This window comes from Thrips palmi, unplaced genomic scaffold (genome assembly GCF_012932325.1).
Source record: "Thrips palmi isolate BJ-2018 unplaced genomic scaffold, TpBJ-2018v1 HiC_scaffold_1, whole genome shotgun sequence".
Taxonomy (NCBI): domain Eukaryota; kingdom Metazoa; phylum Arthropoda; class Insecta; order Thysanoptera; family Thripidae; genus Thrips; species Thrips palmi.
This window is the reverse complement of record NW_023144620.1, coordinates 1539901-1561788: the sequence shown is the minus strand read 5'-3', so window position 1 is coordinate 1561788 and position 21888 is coordinate 1539901. Positions and strand designations below refer to the sequence as shown.

The following is a 21888-nucleotide window of genomic DNA, read 5'->3' as shown; positions in this document are numbered from 1 at the left end:
GCAATAAGTATCAATGAAGCTGCTGTCTTACATTTGTCAGAATCAAATGTCACTGCCAGTAAACCAGCAGCTTTGGTATCTAAAGTGCCGTTTTCAACCTACAATAGGACACCTTTATCTCCTGCAAATGTCATTGGAAACAACAAGCCTACTATATTGGTAAGTTTTGCACTGTGGTCACTCAGCCTACTCCTGCAAGGGGTGGTATCCCCATGTATTGTTTAATCCAGAACCCTAATGACTGGATCTTAATTTTTTTTATGACCTATTATTTCTTATTTATTATGTCTTGCTTTTTTTTTAAGTTTCTAAAACCTGATGGTAGACAGGTTCATTTGGACCATGAGAAAAGCAAGAATAGCTCTATACCGTCTCTACCTCAGGGACTGAACAGTCCACCATCTGCACTTCACACATCTCACTGTGGAAAGGTGGCTTATGAGATTGAGACTGGCACTGTGCCTCCTCTACCTAAGGGTTAAGGGTTGCCCTCAGCACTACAAGCACCCCATGGGAGTGAGCAGGTATGCAGAGACACAATGTCTCATTCTTTTTGATTTCTGTTTGTTTGTGTTACTTATGACTGCAATTTTAATTCAAACAGGTAAAAAAAAAGTCCTTGTCCTTGAAGAAAAATCATGTAAATTTGAATTCACCTTCTGCCAAGGTAAATTTTCAAGTTGTCTTAAGTTTATTGTATTGGCAGATATGCAGTCTAAACAATTTTGACTTCTTTCCTTTCAGATTTTAAAAGCTCTTCAAGCTCCAAAATCCTTATCAAGTGACATTTCTACCTCACCCAGCTCTCAGAGTATAGATGCCCTGTTTCCTCCCTGCAACAGCACCAGTGTTCATACGGTACTTTGATCATACATCATTACTTAGACTCCTGGCTGAATTTTAAATTTTTAATCAACATATTTTTCCATTTAGACCTTTGAAGCTCTTCCAACCAGTACACCAGTGAGCAAAGTTCCGTCATCAAGCAACACTGTTGTACTACCTGTCGCTGCCTCTAATCTACTACAACAGCCAAGTGAAAATAACAAATCTTTACAATGCTTGTTGAATGTAAGATTCAGTTACAATTTCTTTTACATTTAATAACTTTTTTTTATGATTATGATTAATATTGGTGTTTATTGATTTTTTAGGCACGAAGTAGCCTTATAGTATCCCCCAGGATTCAGCCTCGCTGGGATTTGATCGCGTGGCCCCTTATGCAAGTCGAAACCTCTCTGTACGATTTTGATGAGATTTTGCAGACTGGTAGAATTCTGAGACGTGATTTCAATTCTGGAATATGGTTGAAATCTTAGCGATAAATTTTGAGAAAATTGCCGTCAAAATCACTGTTTCCATAGCAAAGCTCGACTCGTCAACGAATAGGGAAGAGAGAGGGGGGAGCCGAGCCAAACCCAACCAAAAGCATGGCTCCTTTTCGCTTGTGTACAGGTTACCCCAAAAACGGTCGCTGCTTTGAAAAAGGACGTTCGAATAAAAAACTTTCCGCGACCGTGATAGAACAGATGTAACAATAGCACAAGAGGGTTTTTTGGACGCAGTCTTTTCATTGGCACTGCCTGATGAAAATTTTTAATGGGAATGTCTTTGCTCATGCGCGGAACATTTGTTTGATGTTTCTTTTCATTCAGTTAGCACGATGACCACATCGCTCCACCTCGCGACTTTCAGTGCTCATGTTCCTCGAACAAGACTCACCTGCGATTTGAAACCATCCCTACTGAGTTTATAAAGTTTGTCAAACCAACCGTCGTGGTGTTATTACGTTGTGAATGAGAACTATTACACATAATTGAAGAAAACATGACTAGAGAACCGCCTTTTGAAACAAGCCAAACAATTCAACGTCAGCAACAATGGCGGGGCAGTTTTAATGCGCGACTACTCGTGTTTTCGGCTTCGCTATTTTCGCAAGGGCGCAGTTGCCGAGAAGATTGTTGCCAACCCGCGAAAGTTAATTTACTGCCTCCTTTCCCCCACGAAAATTTTGATAATGATTGACTTCAAAGATGTTCCAGTGTGGAATACATTAGCATTGGAATTTTTCGAATTTTACGGCATTTTGATTTGATTTCTTTTTGTTGCCAAGTTTAAATTTTGACGAGTGGCACATCGACCACATTGGTACCCTTGCCATTCGTACCTAAACCACCCCCTATCCCTTTTACACAACTTTTTTCCTTTCTCCACACTCCTACACAATAACTATATTGACTTCGTGACTCCTAGGATTTCTTGAAATCGTATTTTTTCTGCTAGGAATCACTTTCCCCCAACTACTCTCACAAAGTGCTTTCAGTGACACCTATGCACGTTTATTATTGCAATGAGACTCAGATGTATGAGGCAATAATCAGAGTTAACATCTTAACAAAAGAAGATGCCTTGCAATGGTTAGCTGACTATCAGGACTGTTCGTTCACAGATTGGAGAGTTCGTAGGACATTTGAAGAAAACTCACCAAAAATAATATTTAAGGAATGTTACTGTTGTCACAGTCTAAATAGTTTTAAGCTTTATACAAAAAGGCCATTTTTAATTTAATTTCTTCTTTCAAAAAATTTATCTAGAAAGCATTTAGATGCCACAATAACACATTGGCTCAGGATCGGCCTGGTACAAAACAAGCTCACAAGAAACACACTGAGTGTCAAGCATTCCTGACATTAACAATCAAAAACCCTGCAATGAAAAGGTAAATAGTAATGACAGTTTTGAACAGCACATTATAATTGAGAAAATAATATTAATTCCCCTGACCATTTTTTTTTAGAAGTAAGGACAAACACCTCAAGACACATCCAATGGAGATTATTATACAGCACTGTCATAATCATCCTCTAGAAGCTGTTGAAAGTTTGTGCCATCGAAGACCTAAACCTGAAGTGGAGAGGAAGTTCCATGATATGTTTAGCAATAACCATTCACCATCGTCAGCTTTGAAAACTCACCTTTATGATATTCGTGTAAAACATCCTGAAAATTGGTTTGAAATCATGGCTGATACAGCTGAATGCCCTTCTCAGCGTTGGTGTTATTATCAGTATTACAAGCAATTCCAGAAGGCTTATGGTGCTCCTGATGGTGAAGCAATGCTTAGTAGTCTTAGTGAAGCTATTGAGAAATACAATAATGAATGTGGATCCACTTGTGCAGCTATGAAAACGCTAGGCAATGATTTGATAGTAGCACTTTGTTGCCCTCTCATGAAAAGAGTGCATGAAAAGTTAAAATCCTCTGGAGAAATGGGATTCTTAGACAGTGGTGGTTGCATGGACCGTCAGAATACAAGAATCTTTACATTTTTGGCCCCAAGTGTTGCAGGTGCACTTCCTACGGGAATAATCATGACCAGCTCTGAGTCAGAAATGGTCATCTTGGAGGCCATTAATTTACTGAAAACAATTGTTCCCGACAAGTCCTTTTATGGCAACAGTATGCCCAAGATTATTATGACTGACGATTCTTCGAGTGAGAGAAATGCTTTAAGAAGAGCTTTCCCTGGTGTTATCCTTCTCTTATGCTTGTTTCATGTTTTACAAGCATTTTGGCGATATGTGTGGGACAGCAAGCACAAAGTTCCAGCTGATCACAAAGTTGAAGTGTTTTTTCTCTTCAAAAGTTGGTGCTACATTGATGACAGAGACAAATTTGAACAGGTATACCAAGATATTCTTATCCATCCAAAGATCAAGACAAATGAATACCTTGTCAAACAAATAACTGGTTATTATCAGAGGAAGGAAGAATGGGCACTGTGCTTCCGTACTGATTTGTTGTTACGAGGGAATAACACCAATAACTACTCAGAGAGAACCATTAAAGGCTATAAGGATGATGTGTTGGAAAGAGTGAAGGCTTACAGTCAAGTGCAGCTCTTTGACTTCTTCACCTCCCGCTTACCTGCTTACTTTGAACTCCGGATTGCAGCTGTGCTCAACAACAGGAAGACAAACTATACCCAATCGAAGCACTTCATCGATCCCAAAAAGCTGGTCCCCCTTGAATGCATCAAGAGCAAGGAGTTCGAGGGGCTCTACTGTGTGAGCAACCAGAAAAGTGGCGGAAAGTACTATGTGGACATGGAGCTGGAGGTGTGTTCATGTCCGGTAGGATTCAATGGGGCTCCATGCAAGCATCAGATGGCGGTCGTCAAGGAATTCGACGTATCATCCACCCAATTTCTACCTTTCCATGACGAACAGGCCAAGTTGGTGTTGCATTCCATCATGACAAACACCGCTCCAAAACCTGGCTGGTATGCCCCTCTGAAGATGGGATCTAGGAGCACAGCCAGTGCTGATCCTGGTGTGTATTTTTTTTTACAATCCATACCCTCAATGAAAGAACTTTTGTCTCATACACAACCTTTATTTTGTCTTTTACAGTAGTGGAAGCCACTGATATTGACTGTGAGACCTTGTCATCTCATGCATCAGAACACTCTAATATTGTTGGTAAGTAATTATTTTTAATCAATTTATTTGTTCATTGCCATTTTTTGTCCCCTCGTTGAGTTATCATATTTCTTTCTAGTGTCTGAGACTGATGCCGCTGAGACAGCAAATCAAGACATAGACCAAGCTTTAGCCAAATGGGACACAATCCATAGCTATGTGGTTGATTGTTTGAAGAAAAGACCTGATACCTTCCTGCCAGCTGTTTTGAAATTTTGCGACAGGTTTGAGAAGGCCAAATCCCTGTCAGAAAATGCTCTCATCTCAGCCCTTCATGTGTTCCATGAATCTTACTCTGCAAGGGCAAGTAGGAAAGGAAGATATATTCTGGTAAGAAGAGACCAAATTTCGAGAAGAAAAGTACTGGTTGGAGGAAGGAAGTGTGCTCCACAGGGTCGTCCACCAAAGAGAGCTTGGACAGGAGAGCACGGATATGCTTCAGGAAAAGCTAAAAGACCATGTTGGAATTATGTACCTCCTCAGAGAATCGCTCTTCCTCATTCCCTATCATACAAAGTACAGTCTAAGCAATAACTCTGTTAGTTCAATGTTTCATAATGCCTTTTAAGTGTTTGTGCTTTCCAAGGACTAGTCAAGAAAAAATTGTATTGTGTGGACTGTGAGTTCTAAACATAAGCTTTTGTAGATCTCAAATATAACTGTTGAACAGAATTTTACTTTCACATGTAGCAGGCAAGAAGCTGTACAGACATACCACATATTTGTGGTTCTGAGTTTTCTGGATGTCATTTTAAAATGCTTTTCATAATGTGGCTCATTAAAACAGCAGATTTTAAGATATTGTAAATCAGCTCATATCTTGAGAACCAGAACAATGGTTGTAACTTTAACACTTTATTCTTATTAGTAATTTTTATTTCTAAGTGGTGTATAGCCATAAATTTTTGTTTCTCCATGTATCACTCACAAAAATGTTGCAAAGAGACAATGCACTCTGTGGTTTGATTCAATTTAGCCATGATTTCCTGAAGTTAGAGCAAGCCTTACCAGTAGGGAACTTTGTGTTTGCAAAGACTGAGAGTTCATGATAAACCGTAAATACATAACTGCCAATATGAATAATGTATTGTTAGAGGATAGATTTTAAAACATGTCTCTATATTTTATGCTTTTTTCTAGTCCTGTTTTATTTATTGCCTCAATAGTGAGTGCATATAATGTTATTTTTTCAAAGAAATGATATTATGCAGGAGTAATAAAAAAGAACAAGCTAAAAAGCTCAGTTTACATTTATTAAAACAAAGAAAACAAATTTTACCAAGGGTTCTGACATACCGCACTTGGCTTACATTAGACAAACATTCGCAACACTGGCAGGTCTTACTTCAGATTGCCCCCGTCAGTGAAACTTAACACCAGTCAATTAATTTACCCAGACTCATCCTCGTCATCTATGTACTTCCTCTGTAATAACAAAAGTAAGCATCAGAAAATTTCAACTCAATAAATCCATTTCCTTTTAGTCATTGAGCCATACACACCTGCTGAGACAAACTTAGTTTGCTCAGTTTTTTCTTCTTTCCAGAGGTCAGTGATAACGATAGCTTTTTGGGCTGACAAAAAAAAAAGTCATTCCTTATAAATGCATACAATGAACAAAAAGGAATTTAGGTCACAGATATCAACAAAATAAGTACCTCATTCTTCTTTGATTGATTATACTTTTGAGTCAATTCTTTGAAACGAAGCTGTAACTTTTCATTTTCCTTTGACTTTCTTTCATCTCTATTCACGAATTCTTGATTGGCATTCATTAACTCCAAGTTCTTCCTTTTTAATTCTTCACTGTTCAATGCATCATCATTCATTTCCTTTTTGGCCCGCCCTTCTATTCAAAAAATAGGGGGAGGGCCTATGCATTTGCCTTTGTGTCTGTGTGTTGTTGTTGTTGTTGTTGGCGTCTGTGTACAAGGAAGGAGTTGAGCTAGAGTCACCAGATTTGGAGGGTACTTCAGGAGTACCGTCCCAACAAATAATCCGGTGGTGCAAATCCCGTCAGGGTCGCACAAGGGCTGCTGCAGGTGCATCATGGTTTACATTAGCGGGAGGGTGATTTCCGCCATTATTGGTGCTAGCAGGGCACATAGGGGTATTTTTGGAATCGGGGCGACGAGACAAGATGAATGGACCTGGTCCCGACCCCATCGGCCGCTTTTACACGTTGGCCACATCAGGATCTTCAAAAAAAGAGGTCGACCGACTAAAAAAATTTATTGCAGATTTCGATTGGTCTCAGCAAGACCTTTTCAACGAGGGGTCGGAAAGGGGGTCCAGGAGCCCGACTTTGTCTATTAGTCACATCAGGATCTTGAAAAAAGTGGGTCGACCGACTGAAAATTTTTACTTAAGTTTTGGATAGGTCTTGGCAAGACCTCTTCAACGAGGGGTCGGAAGTGGGGTCCAGGAGCCCACCTTCGTGAGTTATGGGAAAAAGTGCGACGGACTCGTATTGCGCTCCTGCTGTGCCTCTATTGCAAGGAGTTGCAGTAGCATGGCAAATATGGGTATTTTCGGAATGAGGGCGAAGAGACAAATGAAACGGGCATATTCTAAGGACAGTTGGAGTAAAAAGTGTAAGGACTATTGCATATTGTGAATAGAAGGGCGGGCCTAAGTCACGATGGTACATCGATAACTTTGCTTTACCCGCTCACGGTGTGTGTGATGCGAGCGGGCCGAAGGCCCGGGCCTTCGACTGGCCACGTTGGGTCTGATGCGAGGGCCGAAGGCCTGAGAAAAGGCCGCCGGCAGGCCAAGCTGGGCCGGCCCCCTGAACAATGTACGTCTGTCAATGAGGAGTCAGAAAGTGACAAGCCAAGCTTCCCAAGCTTCCCCAGATCCATCTCAACCATCTGTACCTGTAAATAAACAAATAAATTATACGCAGTTTTGCAAATAAGTTCCATGCTGTTTTAACTCTGTGACGGTCCTTTATTTGCAGGAGGCTAAGCTCAAGGAGTTGGCCAAAGGTGCTCCAAATGTTGAATGCACGTCTGTCACTGAGGAAATTCAGAAAATGGCAAGTCAAGCTTCCCAAGCTTCCCCAGATCCATCTCAACCATCTGTACCTGTAAATAAACAAATAAATTATACGCAGTTTTGCTAATAAGTTCCCTGCTGTTTTAACTCTGTGACGGTCCTTTATTTGCAGGAGGCTCAGCTCAAGGAGTTGGCCAAAGGTGCTCCAAATGTTGAATGCACGTCTGGGTTACGTTGATTTTAAAAAGCCTGGACTGGAACCATTCGAGCGCTTCGAAGAAACTGCGTTACTCAAAGAAAGATATGTGATATTGCAAACACCGAAGCCAACTGGTGATGGTTTCTTACCTGCAGCCTGAAACAGTTTATTCCAATACCAAAGGAATCAGAGCTATCGCCAAAGAGCTCCTGGGTGATCCCTCCTTAGCCAAATATCACGGCGACTTTACACTCGTATATCAGATGTTTAAAAGTAAGATTGTCAAGAATGAATCCCAGAAAAAAGTTGACAGATATGTGAGAGAAGTGAAGGTCTTAAAAGCCGACACCTATGTCTATCTCACGCATATGTCGGACTTTCTGGAGTCTGAGATCCCAAGGCTTTTGAAAGATTTGAAGAAACTTGAGGACGAAGTTGAAAAGAAGGGATACTTCCTCTGCAGCGAGCGGGGAAAAACGCCCCTCTCCCTGTCCACCCCTCTAGCCTTTATTGGCAAATGGTTTATTCTCTACATGGTGTCAGTTGGGAAAAGGGTTCCCAGTTCCCACCGCTCACGGCCTCCGAGTCGAAGAATATATTCACAGTCAGAGCCCCCTTTACACCAAACACATGAAAAGAACCGTGAGCGTAGCTATTCACAAGACAGGGGAAAATAAGGCCTCCACATTTCCCATCCCAGAGCGGGACTTCGACCTATGGGATAGGTACACCCAGGGAAACGATTTCTTGATTTAAGTAAAATCTACTTGGTCCAAGAATAATTTGCACTTGTTTGTGCCAAGTGGATAATCTTCTAGGGATGTGCGAATAGTTCGGTATCGAATCGAATCGAATCAGGGCCGATTCGATTCGATTCGGGGACGGATCGCTTTGCTTCGACCCCGAATATTCGAAATTTCGAATCGACAGTGCTTCGTCTTCGAATCCGTAGCTCGGGAACGGTTGAAAGTCGCGTGCACAGCGTAGTTTTTATACAAAAGCAAGATCAGGTATTCAACTTTTCTTCTTTTTTGTATTCATACTCTATGCCCTTCCTATATTACATGTGTTTTGTGTATTGAAATGCACTAATTTTTTCTAGTTTCAGTTCGAATTCGATTCGATTCTGAATCCTTATAAGTTCGATTCGATTCGACAAATTTTTCCAGATTCGATTCGATTCGAAACTTTTTTGAAAGATTCGATTCGAAATGAAAATCCTTGATTCGCACATCCCTATAATCTTCTCAATCCAAGTACACTTTTTACTTGGTCGTGTGACACGATAAGTCAAGATCAAATTTTTATCGGAACAAGGTGATTTTGTACTTGCTTTAAGATAAATTATCTTGCACCAATGAATATTTATGCTTAAAATCAAGCATTTGCTGTACTTGTCTGGGATATGAGAAATTTATACGGCCACTGACGTTCGAGAAGAAAATTCTTGGAACAGTCAAGTATAAAATTGTCCTTGATTCGAGTCGAAACCACTTGATTCCGACAACGTTCTGACAACATGATTATGACGTCATCTGGCGTGCAGACACAGCCTGTTTCAGCTCAGCTCTCAACAGTTGTCACGGTTGCTCAGTGGATCCGTGCCTGGAGGCTGGATAGTAAGCCGGGTTTGTCGGGGGTTCGATTCCCGTCAAAGCGTACCCAGTTTTCTCTTGGTTGGTTCTATTGAAACTGAGGGAATGGACCGCCGGTATCAAATACTGGTGGGAAAGGGATCCGAGCGGTGACATCTTTTGGAACAATCTATTTTTGGCACTTAAAATTTTGACCACTTTGCGATGGGATATGAATAGAAAGTTTCAGACTGTAAAAGGAAGCAAATCCGCCGGGAATTGAACCCAAGGCATGAGCCTTACAGTCGGGTACCTGACACGGTTTTCCGGAATCCCGCAGTTTGGCGGATGTTCGATCCCCGGTCAAGCTGTCACATTTTTATGCCGGAAAGAGGAGTTTGGAGTAGTGACGCAGGCATACAAGGTCCTCCTGCCCCCCCCCCCTTCCCCAAAAAAAGCTGGAGCCGCAACATAGGGTAAACTATACAGTTACCGTCAGTTTAAGAGCATCGCTTTCTTTTCAAGGGCCTCTAGGGTAGGTTATGACACTTAGACCCGTGCGACTTGTTTCAGACACCTCAGAAGGATCTAGACAACGAAGTGGCTGACAAAAGATTTCACCAAAAACTTTTTGTGACGCTCTTATTTAATGTGAGAAAAAGGTTACCAAAAACACAGTTACCGGCAGCCAAAATACAGTTATCGGCACCCTTTAAGACAGTTATCGGCACCCCTTGTTAAAAAGGCAAAACATGACCGAAAGTGACGAAAATTTCTAACAGTCGTCACAGACACTCTATATCACCCCTGAGCATGTCACGAACCCCCTCTTCCTTCTGTTATGCCTCTTGCGCCCTTCATTTTAGACTAACGGACAACTAGCACCATGAGCTGCGAAAAACCTTTCAAAGCGCCGAGGAGAACATTTCCTAAATCACGTAGATCACTGGGAAAAAGTGGTCCGATTTCATTCAAATTTGGCAGGGGTCTTCCTACGGTCATAATGCATCAGAATATTAACTCCCGGACGACGCCGGAAACACCAGTGAAGTTTGAGGCCACCCTGACGATAACTGTGTTTGCGGTGATTTCTCTGGTGCAGTTATCGGCACCCCCCGAATGGGGGCAAGCAAGAGGAATTTCTGTGCACCAAGCACAGTATGCCCTCTTCAATAGATGAGGAGAAGGAACCTGGCAAAGAGTATAGTTTCTGCCGGCCCACATTCACGAATTTAACTAAAGATTGAACCCCTGTTCTTATCATAGAAGATAAGAACGGGCGGCCGAAGCGGCCTCATTCTGCACTTGACTAGAAACGTGGCTCTGTTGGCTGACATGCTCAATCAAACGCGATGCTGTCTCGGTCCTGCATGCTCAAAAGGTGTCTCTAGCGACCTGCATTGGCCGCATCACTAACGGACGCGTACTTGCAGAGCAGGACCCAATTATTCGCCGAGATGACGATAACTGTACCCCTGCCGATAACTGTATAGTTTACCCTACAGCAAAGAAATGAATTGCTGATTGGTATTCGAACCCGAAGTTCTAACTTGTATGTTGAGCCCTCTAACCGCTACACTGCGAAGGCGTGGTAGGAGCTCGTCGTTAGCAGAGGTGCTTAGGGACTGTGCGGAAAAGTTCGAACCGACCCGCGCCTTGCGCCTAGCAAAACACCCCGGTGGACCTCTCTCCTGCAGCTAAGACGGTGGCGCAGTGGGACGCGCTGCTGCATTTGGAATGTATGTTCCCGGGTTCAACTCCCATTCGGAGGGTCCAATTTTACCCGAACGTATTGTTCAGGTGAACGTCGCTGATGATGCACTTCTACTTGGTTCATTTGAACTTAGATCAAGAACATTTGGTTCTTGATTCAACTTCACAAAAATCCAAGTATTGTTCTACTCTTGATTCAAGATCTCACTTCCCTGGGTGTACCTGGCGGTAAGTGAACCTGAAACAAGAAAGAAATGAAATTAAGCGCTTAAAAAAAGAAATGAAATAGTTTAATGATTGTGAAATTTCTTACCTCTGTTGCAGGTTCGGCAGAAAATGGTACTAAAACCTGGAGTTCCCATCCCATCAGACCGCTTCATTGTCAATTCAGCTGGGCATGAATTAACAGATGTCTACACCTACTACCACCAGAGGTTTCCGGAAGCCGGAGTGACCGCCCGCCCTATAAGAACCACGGTAGCAACAAACAAGTTTGACTTAAGTCCGAAAACGCAGAAGTATGCAACCTGTGCATTGGACCATTCCGATACACAGGAAAACCGAAGGTCAGTCACATTAACTTTTTTTTAGGTGCCGTAAACCGGGGTAACTTGAGACAATATTTCACGTTTTTTGGACCGTGTGTCCACAAAACTTCTCTCACCAACCCGAATCCCAACTATGTTTTATTTCACATGATTACATTCGGTTTGGACCCCACGAATTTTTTGGGGGTCTCCTAAAATGAGAGAAATGGGCCTCTAAAGTTGTCTCAAGTTACCCCGTCATATGGGGTAACTTGAGACACACCTAGTTTTTACTTTGCTTTTTCACGGAAGTGGGGTTTTTGCCACACTGTAAAAAAAGTATTACTGAAATTTCATAATTTTAGTCTGAAGTTTTTAAACAGACTAGTGGTCTGAAAATTCTGAGTAATTATTCAGACCATTCTGTCTGAATTCCAAATTCAGACAACTTGTCTGAAAAACATTTTCAGACTGCTACTCTGAAATATTAAATAAAAGTGCCATCTACAAATCAAAGAGAAAGAAATCAACAAGAGAACAATATGAACCACCAACGTGTGACGGTACCTCCTTTCTACTTTTCACTTGTTCGCTTCGGCCCGGGTTCGAACCGGGACTTTTTGGTAACGAGACGAGCTCGGTACCACTGCGCTACGGGCGCTGCCTGTCGGCGGGGGAAGCCGTGCCGCGTGACTCTCTTCAGAGGATACCAGCTCCTTTCGGCAAGTCCAGAATGCAAGTTCGGACAACTCTTACGGTTAATCTACCTTACACAGACGAATCTGCGTGAAGCACGGGTGTACATTATTATTTCCGATAAATTTATACAACGCCTTACGCCTAGACTTGATTAGTAGACAATCTGTCAAAATTTTCATACCAAAATTATGAAAACAGGTTTCAGCATGACAAGTCTGAAAACTTTATCAGAATTTTCAGACCTTCTGCTTAGAATTCAGACTAACCGGTGTGATCTCAAATTTCAGAGTTCCTAGTCTGAAAATTCAAAGCAACTTTCTGAATTACCGATTCAGACTGCAAAGTCTAAACAAATTGTACTGAAATTTCAGAATTTTTTTTACAGTGCAGTCCATACTGACTTTCTGAGACATTTAACTCATTTTCAATGAAAAGTACTACTTGTGGAATACATTAGAAGATTTTTGAACCTTATATTCAGATTTTTTCATGAAGGTTACATTTGGTAATTTGAGGGATAACGGCACTTCAGAAGCACAACGATTCTCCCATTTCACATCCAACTCTGTCAACTAAGTACAGCGATTCTCTCACATCCAACCCTGACACCTGTTCAGACATTTTTCTTTATTTTACGTACACAAGTCCATTCCTGCTAAGGTGTATAGTCTTAGTCAATTTTTAAAATTTACTCAAAATCCTTAAACTATTTTTACAGTTGTTTTTCTTCCAAAAATCGACGGTTCTTGGGCTATAAGTTGTCCGATTTCAATGACATATAGCTCGTTGGAAAGGGAATGAAATTCCTCATCTTTTGAGACTTCAAGATTTATTTTATCTCATCTGGTCCGTGTGTAGTTGAGAAAACACTCCAACTTTAAGCTGCATATCCACTTGGGACCCTCTACACTGTCTAAAAAAGTGATTTGCGATCAAATGCGGCTTGGTTTTGATCTTAGAACGGAGAGGTCCGTTACTTAAAACCACCCTGTAGTACAAGGAGGTGCCAGTGTCAAATTACGCCACTCAACTTCCGTTAAATTCGATGAAATTTGGTGTCTCAAGTTACCCCGCACAGTTACGATTTTCTATAAAAGTCAGTATTACCCGATGAATGATGGGTTTCCCTCAAAACCAATGCTGCATTTAGAATGTTGAAATAATAGGGTTGAAAGGTACTACAGTCATTTGGGTCTCAGCAAGACGTGTTTCGAGTACCAAGGGAGACTTGTAACACTTCTCTAAAATTGTTAAATTTACTATAATTGAAAAATCGTTCTAGATCTGACCAGCTTGGTCCCAACCCGCCGTTCACACGCTTAATCGTCTTTCCAAACAAGTATGAAAAAAAGTGCTAGGGCAGTTTTGACCTCCGAATGTGCCGAGCCAGGTGGCAGCTCCAAAAAGGTGGAAAAGCAGAAGTGTCTCAAGTTACCCTTGCTGTCTCAAGTTACCCCGGTTTACGGTGGCCTTATTTCGTAAAAAAAAAGACAAACCTCAAGTGTTTTTTTTATTTGCAAATTCGTTCTCCCAAACCACAATGAATCAGTAAAACAAACTAATGCTGTCCAATCCATTGCAAGGATGCAAAAATTAAGAACCCTGATGGAAACAAAGTTAATGGAGGTGTTCCCCATTACGGAGGGACATGACCTGCCTGACCGGGAGGATATGGAGGCCGAGATGAAGCAGGCCATTCAGCTTTCTTACAAGGATGACTTTGAAGTCCCCCGGGACTTCATTAAAGACATCGAAGCTGCATGGCGAAAGAAGGCCAGTACTAGCTTTATCAAACATTGTGCACACCGTATGGTGATGGAAAAGAAAGATATCACCGAGCTTGAACTTGATAGAAACAGGGTGTTCAAAAAAACTTGGAGATTAATGAAGTCGGACATCCTCACTCACTTCAAGGTAAGTCTAATGCTTCATGTTTTTTGGCCCGCCCTTCTATTCAAAAAATAGGGGGAGGGCCTATGCATTTGCCTTTGTGTCTGTGTGTTGTTGTTGTTGTTGTTGGCGTCTGTGTACAAGGAAGGAGTTGAGCTAGAGTAACCAGATTTGGAGGGTACTTCAGGAGTACCGTCCAAACAAATAATCCGGTGGTGCAAATCCCGTCCGGGTCGCACAAGGGCTGCTGCAGGTGCATCATGGTTTACATGAGCGGGAGGGGGATTTCCGCCATTATTGGTGCTAGCAGGGCACATAGGGGTATTTTTGGAATCGGGGCGACGAGACAAGATGAATGGACCTGGTCCCGACCCCATCGGCCGCTTTTACAAGTTGGCCAGATCAGGATCTTCATAAAAGGGGGTCGACCGACTAAAAAAATTTATTGCAGATTTCGATTGGTCTCAGCAAGACCTTTTCAACGAGGGGTCGGAAAGGGGGTCCAGGAGCCCGACTTCGTCTATTGTAGTATTATAGCCTCCAGCGTTCAGCTGGCATTGTCATAGCCGCGTGCAGCGCGCGCTTCTCATATCGGCCTCAACAGAAGCAGTAGCTTTGTTAGCAAGCGGTGGCCCGCCGCGTTTGGATCGTCTCTAGCCATTGTATTGGATCCTGCCTTAGCCTCATTAAATCAGCTAACATCTACGTCTTCTCTTCAGTTACCTACCCTCAAAGCTAACATTACACTATTAGTCACATCAGGATCTTGAAAAAGAGGGCTCGACCGACTGAAAATTTTTACTTAAGTTTTGGATAGGTCTTGGCAAGACCTCTTCAACGAGGGGTCGGAAGTGGGGTCCAGGAGCCCGCCTTCATGAGTTATGGGAAAAAGTGCGACGGACTCGTTTTGCGCTCCTGCTGTGCCTCTATTGCAAGGAGTTGCAGTAGCATGGCAAATATGGGTATTTCGGAATGAGGGCGAAGAGACAAATGAAACGGGCATATTCTAAGGACAGTTGGAGTAAAAAGTGTAAGGACTATTGCATATTGTGAATAGAAGGGCGGGCCTAAGTCACGATGGTACATCGATAACTTTCCTTTACCCGCTCACGGTGTGTGTGATGCGAGCGGGCCGAAGGCCCGGGCCTTCGACTGGCCAAGTTGGGTCTGATGCGAGGGCCGAAGGCCCGAGAAAAGGCCGCCGGCAGGCCAAGCTGGGCCGGCCCCCTGTCGAACCGAGTTGCCGGCGCAGCGAAGCGGAGCTGGCAACTCGGTTCGACGGAAGGGCGGGCCCTAGCTTGTTTAATGTTTCAATAACCGTTTTCAGCTCCAGATTCTTATGCCTTAACTCTTCGTATTCCTGCAACTTCATTTCATATTTATTCATAAATTCTTGATTAGCATTCATTAACTCTAAATTTTTCTTTTCGGTTTCTTCTTTACTCTTCAACACATCATCCATCCCCTTCTTCAATGTTTCAATTTCATTTCTTAGCTCTTGATTTTCTTCTGCTAATTTTTGGTTACCAGCAGTTTCCTGTGAAGTAGAAAAAGAATTATAAAAAATGGAAGCAAGGTAAGGAAACGAAAAATGGGAAGCTGGGAGTAAGGATATTCCCCGCCAAAAGCAGACAGAAAAAACATCTTACCTTGGCAAGGTCATCCAGCTGTTTTTCAATCATTTTAACATTCTCCACCATGTTATGAAGCTCATTTTTCACTGGGTTCACAGAGTTATCAATCCTCGTACAGGTGAAGCAACACCAACGGTCTAGTGCTACCGCTGGCAAAGAGAAAAAAGACAGTTTATAGCATCGCTTTACTTTGTTTAGTAATTAATTACTCAAATCAGAAAACACTGGTTTAAAGAAATTTGCAATCCGCGTCAGATAATAGGATAAAATACTGTTTTGAATGAAATTAAGAAATTGCTGGGAGATGAGGGCGACTTTACATTTTAAAAATCTAACCTGTAACCTTGTTGAGGCCCACACACTCGGTGTGAAACCACTCTTTGCATCGCTCGCATTCTATCATAAAACTGTAAAAAAATCATAAATTAAATTCAAATCACTTGGAATTGTTCTTCCTTGCTAGCTATGCATGCTCAGCCTAAGGCCAAGGCCATGCCACTAGCCCGTTACTCAAAGTGCTTTATTAAATTGCGCTACTTACCCAAATTCCACCTGCCGGCACGAGCAGAAAATCGGCTCCATGCTACTAGCGTCAGCGTCTGGATTCCTCTTGATGGCTAATTTGGGAAAAGCTGATTAGCTGGGGTGGTGAAAACGGGCCTTAGCCGCCTGGTTCACTCAAATTCAAACCCGCGCTGCTGCACCCGGCCGACTTTGTCATAGTGGCTATAGTAGCCTCGCTACGGGGGTCCCTCCCGGGCCTTGTCCCGGGCTGGTGCACAAGTGTGGAACGGAGTGTAATGTGGCGCGCCACTGCCGCCTCGATATCCTCCCCGGAAGTGTCCGCCGCCGCGGGAAGGGCCGCCATGTTGGAACGGTTGGGACGGGGGCTGGGAGGCGCCGCCATCGCGTCCGCTACGGGCTGGAGCTCCGCCGCGCCCGGTTGAGTGCTGGTGATGGCCGCCGCGGGAGGTCTCAACCCCTTTGTAGGCTCCACCGCCAAACCGCCAGCAGTCCCTCCAGATGTGGTTGAGCCTGCCGCAGTTGTTGCAGGCCCGGTTGGTGTCGTACGGGCGAGGCCGGGCCGCCGAGAACGCCGTGCTAGGAGGCGCAGCCTTTCCACCTCCCCCACTTCTTCTCACCCCCCACGCTTGCCGCGTCAACTCAAACTCCTCGATCAAACCCCTCACGTAGGACAGCGTGAGTCGGTCGCTGTCAACTGTCCGTGGAGAGGTTATGACCCCCTCATACTCCTGAGGAAGGGTCCAGATGAATCTGGTCACAACGTCCGGACATTTCTGAACCTGCCTCCCTCAGCTCCCGCACTAAAGAGTCAAATTTAGTCACATAGTCGTTAAACGACATCTCTTGAGGTCGGTATTTCAGGAGGTGGTATTTCTTGGAAAGAAGCAAGCGAGTCCCCGCACTGACTCCCTTGTACCTCTCCTGAAGGGCGTCCCAAATTGTCTTAGCTCCATCCAGCCCTTTTACCAGCTCGAATGCGCTTTTCCCCATTCTCATAGTTAGTTCACCTGCACACATCCCTTCTTTCCTTCTTAAGTCTTTAATCTCTTCCTCCTTCCTCTTCTTGGCGGCATTGCTGTCGTCCGGAGCGACAGCATGCTCACCCACCAACTCGGACAAACTCTTTTCAATAAAGATGGCCAGATCTTTGCTTTCCAGAAAGCCTTTCATCCTGCAGCTCCAGTCATCATACCCCTCTCCGTTAAACATGAGTAACTCCTGAAGAGAGGCCTCCATTTTAACTTTTTGTCTAGGTGCTTGGGAGCGCGTCTTATGTACTGCACTGCACGACCCAAGTCTTACCAACGCTTAGAAGCAGGTCTCATCAGTCGCCTGAACTAAGTCTCACATGAACTCTTACCAACGCTCAGAAGCAGGTCTTATCAGTCGCCTGAACTAAGTCTTACATGAACTCAGCGCTTAGGCACAGGTCTTATCAATCGCCTGTACTAAGTCTTAATATCCTGGGGCTTAGAAGCAGGTCTTACTTTGTAGCCTGAACTAAGTCTTAACAAATGCACTAAAACACACACACCCTAACCTCACTTTCTTCAATATCACACGTGTCACACAGTTTTCAGCAGTTCACACACTTATAGTCCAACAAAAACTCTTCATTTAGCGCAGTATGAAGCTCCTGGGCCCATAACCTGTTGTTATATCAGGTATTTTGGGTGAAGGAGAAACTCAGACTTTGGATGCACTTTGATTTTAATTTTACTTTGCTCACACACAACCAGTACAGTACATGTCCAGTAAGACAGTGAGTGCAGGAAGCGGAAACTAACCACTTCTCCAGCAGTTACATAGTTGCCACATACACTTATCAGAGTACATAGTTGCCACTTACACTATGAGAGTTTTCTTCTCCATGTATGAGAAATTGCTCATATCCCAACAGAAGGCAGGCTAGCGCCGCAGGCCAAGGTAGGTACGCCAGGCGCGGATTGGAGGAACAGGCAGCGAGACATCGCGAAGCCTGTTACGACAAGACGCGGTCTGGCGTAAACCTACCTTGTATTGTTAGGATACGCGCTTGGTTTCTGGACTCGAGAGTAAAAGCACGCTGACACCTTCATTGGTGTATAGTAGTTTTAAGTATGATTCAAGTGTTAAGGTATCATCTGCTAAAAACGGCGAAAAATCGAGTTTTATGCAGGCAGATCACATCTGCCTTGAAGAAAGGGGGGTCTGGGGGCGGAGCCTCCCATCCCCGACAAGTTAAGAAGTTACAAGGGTCAAGATCGTGTTATCTGTAGATGAAGCAACTCTATCGGGAATGGAGGGGGGGTCCCAGCACGCAACAAGTAAGAAGTAACCGACGATGGACGAGCCAATGCATGCCGAAGGCAGGCTAGCGCCGCAGGCCAAGGCAGGTACGCCAGGCGCGGATTGGAGGAACAGGCCGCGAGACATCGCGAAGCCTGTTACGACAAGACGCGGTCTGGCGTAAACCTACCTTGTTACCTTATTGCTGCAGTAAACACATTTGAAAAAAATTGTACTTTTTATTACTGTTTTTCATGAAGTTTTGTTTTGTTCTATTCTGGAACAATAATGGATATAAACTCAAGTGTGCCATTCGGCATCTTACACTTTCTACATTTTTCCTGGAAATACACTGGTAAAACGCAAGCGCAACTCTATGCTTGAGTCAAGCCTAAAGTTACGCTTGATGCTTGAGTCAAGCTTAAAGTTACGCTTGATGCTTGAGTCAAGCTTAAAGTTACGCTTGAAGTCAAGCCTAGACTAGAATTTCTCCCATGCATTTAGATAGGGGGAATCCTACAGTCTGTCTCAGGTCGGAACGAGCCTGGAGACGGTCGCGTTGTTGCAGCGGTAGTGCGGCTACCTGCTATTGAGGGTGGCAGCGGCCTGTGCCGAACCCCCGCTGCGAAGGGTCTGTCCCTTTTCATTTCAGAGGTGTTGCTGCAGTTGCTGAGGAGGCAAGTGAACCTCGCCAGGCTCGTTCCGACCTGAGACAGACTGTAGAAGATGAGCCTGTTACGCTTGATTTCAAGCGCAACCAGATTATGCTTGATAAGGATTGGTTCGCCGAGATGTGGGTATTAAGGTGGCCCCACAATGGCCGCGGACCGGGCCGGACGGCCGTCCGTCCGTCCGTCCGTCAAACCTCAATCACTCATTTCACTCATTCCAAGACAATATTCTCTCACTGTAGTGGACATGGCCGATATTCATTGATAAATCGCTCACATGAAACCGAAAAGAACTGCCTTTTTATAGACTTTTGTTAGACTCTGCCCGACTGCGGGGCATTCGGCGCTAGGAGGTTGGCACTACGCACTGTCGCCGTGTCGTCGCTCTCTTGTTTGTTGTTTGCATTTCGTTTCGGCGCTTGGTGAAGTTCAAACCAGAGATTAGGAGAAGTGCAAAGAGTAATGGAGACTGCGAAAATTCCGTATTCGGACCAGGCCCTTATCGAGGCTGTCCGGGAATGGCCTGTAATTTGGGACCACACCCTGAAGGACCATCACAAACGAGATTTAAGACGAAAGGCATGGATAGAAATAGCAGCGAAGTTCGTAGGCAACATTCATCGTGAGTATAACCTCGAAAATTATGGTACGCTTTTGTACTTGGAGTTGACTCTACTTGACCTTCCTTTTTCCCGATGCAGCGAATTTCTGTTCCCAAACCTTCACCAGACTGAGGGAGAACAGGGGGAAAAGGAAGAGGCGGAAGATGGGGAAGTGTAAGAGTGGGGCGCCGGGGGGAGGACCCGCTCAGAACTTTCAAGGGGACGACATGGCTTGGCTTGACGAAGTGGGGAAAGACATGTCGAGCCGCCGGGAGTCCAACCTTCGTCGTGAACCGGCAGAGGACGACGAGGATGACGTCGACGACGAGGGCGGCTACGACGACGAGGATGACGTCGACGACCTGGCGGAGCGCAACCTCCAAGGCGCCGTCAACCCCAGCAGCATTCGCTTTGCGGAGCAGCCTCGACCCCAAAGTACGTAGTATTGACTACATTTGCTGAGCGACGTAAGCATCTTGTTCGACATAATGACATGGTGTGGCTTGTTACTTTTTTCAGACTGCTGTGAAGAAGTCCACGCTGCCAACGAGAGGCGGGAGGCTGAGATGGAGCTCCGTAGTGCACCGCCGTCGCCCAGGACCACAACGACTGCCCCGTTAGGACCCTTGGACAAATCTCCACGTCGGCCGAGCAGTCCAGTGGGGAGTGTCGACAGTGTCGACAGTACACAGAGCCTGGCAATGGGAAGGGCTCGACGCAACACTCGCCCGCCCAACCGGTTCTCTCCCTCCAACCCCTCAAGGAATAGACGCGATCTGAACGCCTCCTTCAACTCAAACGCGTCTTTCGGGACACCTGGCTCACGCCGTGGAAGGACCAGGCGCAACCGTGGACCACATTTTGTGGCAACGGACATGCCTGATCAGCTGGCAACAATTGAAGAGCAGGACACCGTGATTGGTGGCTCTGCTGGTTCCGACCCCATCCAGCCTGCCGCCACCTCTTCCCCTAGGCCCGCTGGGCAACAGGAGCCGAATGCGATGCACGCCGCTGGAGATGGACCACCGCCGTCACAGCCTCTGACAACCCACCATGTGTGGCCCGCGAATCGAGGGCCTCAACCACAAATGAGAATGGCCGATCATTCCTCCCCCGCCGAGCACGCGAATAACGCCTCACCTTCGGCCAATATTTTCTCTCCGCTTGTGCGGCGTGAGGTTCAGGAGGTGACAAATCACACAAATGCCACTCCTCGATCCACACGGCGAGAAAACAGGAACCGCAGGCTCAGCCGGCACTGGACTTCCCCGCCTATGCCAGAGCCAGGGGGTCCTCGCCGTCGCAGGCAGGCACCTGTGAACGCGGAGCCTCCTGCACGCACACGAGCTGACGCCCGGCGACTTCGAAACGAGGTAAACCCACACTTTTTTAGATCCTGAATGAAGGAAATCTTAATCCAATTTATAACTAAGCTATGTCCTAAAATTTTTCAGGAAAGAGAACGAGAACAGCGCGAGGTACAGATGGTACACGAGAGGCGCCGCGAGGTCCTGAGAGACAACATCCGTCGTCAGCATGAGGCTGCACAGCAGCGCCACCGTCCACAGCCAGACCATGCACAAGAACTGGCCGCTGCAGAGGGAGCAGACACGGCTATCCTGAGGCAGTTCCTAACAGAGAAGGAAAGAGATGTGCATGGCAACTTTGGTGAAACAATTGCATCCCTGTTGAGGAGAGTCCCAGGTGCAGTCAGTGGAAAATTAATGTCTGAAGTGTTTGTGTATGTGAACAAAGTGTGTCACTTCAGCGGAGATGAATTAGACAACTACCTGAATGCAGCAAGCGAGCTACGCTAGTTACATACTTGGAGCTTGTCAAGACGGAAGCATTTTCCTTTTGTTGATTCTTATTGTTTAAATAATAATTGTGGTCCTAGTTTGTACCAAAGATGGATCTAATAAGATGTTACATTTCGTTTTATGGACATGTATATATACCTATGTATGAAAATAGGTAGATTTCTTTTATAGAATTATCAAGGTTCTATTTTCTTTTTTTTAAATTCTTTGAATGTAAGTGCCATTGACACTTTAATAATAATTCTGGTCCTAGTTTTTACCAAAGTCGGATCTAATAAGATGTTA

The 21888-nt window shown here is 44.6% G+C and overlaps 2 protein-coding genes across 2 annotated transcripts; both read left to right on the top strand.

The window, feature by feature from the left end:
* The first annotated feature begins 11199 nt into the window (after positions 1-11199).
* On the top strand, positions 11200-14853 carry LOC117643038. The gene is made up of 3 exons (XM_034381679.1): positions 11200-11533; positions 13777-14107; positions 14803-14853. Exons 1-3 carry the CDS (start codon positions 11304-11306, stop codon positions 14851-14853), a joined length of 612 nt encoding a protein of 203 aa, XP_034237570.1. The 5' UTR covers positions 11200-11303.
* Positions 14854-20658: 5805 nt separating this feature from the next.
* On the top strand, positions 20659-21600 carry LOC117643027. Its single transcript, XM_034381668.1, has 2 exons — positions 20659-21156; positions 21238-21600. Exons 1-2 carry the CDS (start codon positions 20659-20661, stop codon positions 21598-21600), a joined length of 861 nt encoding a protein of 286 aa, XP_034237559.1.
* Positions 21601-21888: the final 288 nt, after the last annotated feature.

Bases quoted from the DNA above. Each gene is read 5' to 3' on its own strand.
- LOC117643038 (XM_034381679.1), top strand. From the start codon at position 11,304: ATGGTACTAAAACCTGGAGTTCCCATCCCATCAGACCGCTTCATTGTC. The intron at 11,534-13,776 runs GTCAGTCACATT...ATCCATTGCAAG, and splicing joins GATACACAGGAAAACCGAAG to GATGCAAAAATTAAGAACCC. The intron at 14,108-14,802 runs GTAAGTCTAATG...TCTTCTCTTCAG, and splicing joins ACATCCTCACTCACTTCAAG to TTACCTACCCTCAAAGCTAA.
- LOC117643027 (XM_034381668.1), top strand. From the start codon at position 20,659: ATGCCTGATCAGCTGGCAACAATTGAAGAGCAGGACACCGTGATTGGT. The intron at 21,157-21,237 runs GTAAACCCACAC...AAAATTTTTCAG, and splicing joins CCCGGCGACTTCGAAACGAG to GAAAGAGAACGAGAACAGCG.